Source organism: Cariama cristata, unplaced genomic scaffold, assembly GCF_000690535.1.
Source record: "Cariama cristata isolate BGI_N322 unplaced genomic scaffold, ASM69053v1 scaffold2209, whole genome shotgun sequence".
Classification (NCBI taxonomy): Eukaryota; Metazoa; Chordata; class Aves; order Cariamiformes; family Cariamidae; genus Cariama; species Cariama cristata.
In genome coordinates, this window is record NW_009637211.1 from 23,357 (window position 1) to 27,632 (window position 4,276).

Sequence of the window (4,276 nt, forward strand, 5' to 3'; positions counted from 1 at the left end):
GGCTCCTTGCTGTGATGGCAGCCGCTTTCCCAAAATCCCTTCGGCTACCTTATATTCCTTCTGCCCTTCCAACTTTTTCACCTTCAGCCCTTTCTCTAACACTTGCCCTTTTTTGCCAATCTCCTGGTGTGCTGTGCTGCCCCACTCCCTTGAACCAACTCCTAAATCTTAGTGCTAAAGTGTTTCAAAAACGATAAATGCAGATGTCCCGTTCCGGTGCACGGAAGGCGGTAGATCAAGAGGAAACATCCACCTTTCCCCTGGCACAGCCCATTGCCTCTGCCGAGGAAATGGGAGGAAACGTTGGGGGAGCAGACACTAACCGGGTGCCCTCTTCCTTCCAGATCAACTTCATCTTTCTGTTCAACATCGTCCGAATCCTCATGACAAAGCTCCGAGCTTCAACCACATCAGAGACGATCCAGTACAGGTAAGAGCACGAGCAACCCTGCAGAAAGCATGATTAGAAACTGCATTCGCATGATTAGGGGGGACAGGAACAGCCCCATCAGCTAAGTATCAAGGGGATGAGAGCATGGAGAGGTATCTCAGAGCACCTCAAAGGCTTTTTGGAGGCACATGGCCATTGCATCTGGGGTTGTTCAAAAATCCTGGCCAGTGAGAGCTTTGTGATGGAGCACACGGATGGCTGGGTGTGCCTTTGAAGGGAGCTGTTGGGAGCCGAGTCTCTTTGCAAAAGCCTTTGCTGGTGGGACCTGATCAGGTCGCCAGGCTCAGAGCTGCAAATCCTGGCACGGAGGTGAGAATTAAATCGCCGCTTGGCAGCAAAGCAAAGGCCGAGGAAGGAATAATGAATCGATGCCACCCCAAACACCTCCTCGGGAAGCCGCAAGGAGAATGCAGCGCTCTCAGCAGCACAAGGCAGGAAGATTTAACCCTTCCCTGCTGGGGAATACTTTGCAGACAGCTTGGGAAGTGCACCGTCAGAGCAGCTCTCCGAAGTATCTGGGACAGGAGAAGACACCTTGGTCTTCATCAATACTTCTCTGTGGATCATTTTCTGGGCAGGAATAGGGGAATCTCACTTTGTGCTGGGTCAAGAGATGCAGGTTTAAGGTGGAAGGTGGCTTTTTGAGCTGAGAATGGAAAAATTCAGATGCTAAGATTAGGAAATGTCAGCTTTCCTCATCATGGAGTATTGAGTTGCAACGAACGATTCAGCTTGGGGTGAGCAAGGATAAAGCTTCTTGAAATAGGCTGGCTGGCCTCAGTCAGCAGTTTTGAGAGACTTTTGGTTTTCCAGTATTTGCCTGATTTTGGCAGGCAAGGCTTTTCATCTTTGGGCAGAAGAACATTTTCATTTCCCAGAAACATTTTGTGGGACAGGAAAACTTGGAGAGTCTGATAGGTTATAAACTGTGCAGTCCTGCTTAAACCAGGCAAGGGACAGCCCTGGAGGGGTCCCGCTCGCCTTAAGACGATGTTTTTTGGTAAAAAGCTGATGGATCCCCTGCTACCATGGCTGCGCTCCTGGAGAAGCTACACCGGTGCATGTGCTGTCCCATAGTTTGCCAGCCTGAGGATGCTCATGTCCTGGGTTATTTCCAGCTCCTGCGTGCCATCTGCCAGTTTGTGTCGGAGGCCGTGGCTCTCCTCCCAGGCAGCGATGCAGCCCAGGTCCCAGGCGCCAGCCCTGCCCAGCCCAGCCCTGCCAGGGATGACTTTTCCTGTGTTCAGCTAATGTTGGAACCTGTCCATTAACAGCATCTTTAAGCAAAAAGTGTTGACTTGGCATTGTTCTTGTCCCCTAATCCAAACAAATGAGATGCCAAGCCCCACTTGTAATCTCATCAAGAAAAGATATCAAATTAATCAGCTGAGATAAGTTTTTCATAAATCCATGTTGAAGGGTGTGAATTATTTTACCCTCCTTAATTCCTTTTTAATCGAGCCTTAGATCAGCCAAGCAATCATTTCATGCCAGTTCAAGGTCAGGGTTCCACTTGCCACTGCCCTTTTCTGGATGGAGACACCTCAGAAGGTGCCCAGTGCTCAAACCAACTCAGTCACTTGGGGATTGCATTGGAAAACAGCTCAGCTCTGCTCCATCCTCACCCAGTCACCGGTTTGCTCAGACCCAGCAGGACCGGTCCCAGCCATACTGGTGCTGGGAGCAGGATGGGGGAAAGTCCTCGTGGGCAAGGCTGCACCGCAGCAGCTCAGGTCCATGTTTTCTCCTCAGGAAAGCAGTCAAGGCCACGCTGGTGCTGCTGCCCTTGCTGGGAATCACCTACATGTTGTTCTTTGTCAACCCGGGGGAGGATGAGATCTCCAGGATCGTCTTCATCTACTTCAACTCCTTTCTGGAGTCCTTCCAGGTATGGTCTTCAGCACTAGCCTCCATCCCAGTCACCCCATCAAGGGATGTGGAGGATCATGTCCTGGATGATGCCTCACTCCACTCCTGCCCCCTCCCAAAAGCAGACATCCCCAAACCCCAGGGTTGCTCCAAAGCTCCTGGGCCTGGGGTGCCTGCTGGCCGTAGCTCTGTGGTGACTCTGCTGCTTGTCTCCTTCCAGGGCTTCTTCGTCTCTGTCTTCTACTGCTTCCTAAACAGCGAGGTGAGCACTGGAGGCTGGGGGGTGCTTGGGGGGGTCTACACCCTTCCTTGCAAGCAGACACAAGCTCAGCCCGAAGCTCTGCCCCTGCAGAGGGCTTTCAGGGGGATGCCCCAGCTGAAGGCGTTTGCTGACCAGAGTCGGTGCTTTACCTCCAGCTCCAGGCACATCTGCAGCCACAGACCGTGCCTGTGGGAATGGCTACTATCGGTCTCCTCCTTTGGAAAAAGGAAAATCCACTCCTGAGAACAGATGCTCTAGGGGCTGCACTCCTGGGATTTGGTGCAGCCCAAGAGCCAAGGGTCCCCCCATCCCTGGGAAATCCTTCCCCAGGCTGATCCCCAGACACATGTGGGTACCCAGCACATGGACGAGGACACCTCCAGGGCTCTGATCCAAAACACAGACAGCAGAAAGCAAAGGAGGTGAGAGTAGAGGCCAATCATTTGGGCAGCTCTTTCCTCTGCCTCCTCCCAGATGCTCTTGCACCTTTGCTGGCTCAGGAAAGCCCCAGACAAGCTTGCTTTGTCACCAAATCATATATAACTGATGCAGAAGGAAAAGGGACTGGACCAGGGCTAGCTGGTGACTCGGGAGCATATCACACTGTGCAATTCGTGGTCCATCTCTCAATCCCAGCTGGGCTGGCTGGGTCTTTCGGTGTTCACCCAACCACACTGTCTCAGCCACCTGCGTCCAGTTCCCATCTCCCAGGGCCATCCCACGATGCAGTTGACGAAAAGGCATTTCTTCAGTATTTACCTGCCACACAAAGCACTTGGGCTGTTGTAGGGTGGAATTAATGTTGAAGAAATGCCACTAGCATGAACCAGACAAGCCATAAAACCTCCCTGACTGTCAGTCACACCTCTCCCAGCCCCTTGCAGCATCCGATGCAGCATGGAAGATGCTGGCTGTCCTGCGGAGCCCCCGCTCAGATTTATTTCTCCCTCTTGTTTCCATTTTGTGCTCAGAGGCACCATCGGTTGGGTTCATCTCTCTTCACAACTGCAAGGGCTGCTTTTCACCAGTGTCACATCAAACAAGGCTGGGTGCCCTGGGAGGTAACAGGGGCTCCCAGGACCCTCCCCACCCCTGGGGATCCAAGCAGGGTTTCAGTAGCATTTTTGGTTGAAAGACTGAGGATGAGGATGGCTGGTGCCTCTGAACAACTTTAGTGACTGAATGTCCCCTCCTCTGCCTTGCACCCCCAGGTCCGATCAGCTGTACGGAAGCGGTGGCACCGATGGCAGGACAAACATTCCATCCGTGCCCGTGTGGCTCGGGCCATGTCCATCCCCACCTCCCCGACCCGTGTCAGCTTCCACAGCATCAAGCAATCCACGGCTGTCTGAGCTGGGAGTGAGCTGCCATATGGGATGGGGGACCCAGCATCCCCGCTGCGTGGGACCCCTGACATGGCACAGCACAGGAGCCAGGTCCTGCCTGCACCCACCAGTCTCGCAGAGGGTGCACAAACTCGCCGCAGCTGTGGGAAACCCTACAGAAGCTCCTGTCCCACTTGCTGGGGCAGACCTGTAGGCTAGGACAGCTGAGATGCTGCTTTGTCATCTCCCTGGCAGCGGTGTGACCTGCTCGGGTGGAAGAAAGAGCCGGAGGAGCCCAGAGAGGTTGCAGCAGCCTCCCTGCCTCCCTCATTCCTGGGCACGATGCCCCATGTCCCATCGCTGCCTCTC

At 53.7% G+C, this 4,276-nt stretch overlaps 1 protein-coding gene across 2 annotated transcripts in view; it reads left to right on the forward strand.

Annotated features, from left to right (window-relative positions):
• Window positions 1–3,957, forward strand: part of LOC104167815 (corticotropin-releasing factor receptor 1) — a 27,153-nt gene extending 23,196 nt beyond the window's left edge. For both annotated transcript variants that reach the window (XM_009708192.1, XM_009708193.1), the window contains 4 exons: window positions 345–430; window positions 2,204–2,339; window positions 2,541–2,582; window positions 3,794–3,957. In XM_009708192.1, the coding sequence (XP_009706494.1) occupies window positions 345–430; window positions 2,204–2,339; window positions 2,541–2,582; window positions 3,794–3,934 (405 nt within the window). In that variant the 3' untranslated portion in view covers window positions 3,935–3,957. The remainder of the gene's footprint in view (window positions 1–344; window positions 431–2,203; window positions 2,340–2,540; window positions 2,583–3,793) is intronic.
• The last annotated feature ends 319 nt before the right edge of the window (window positions 3,958–4,276 follow it).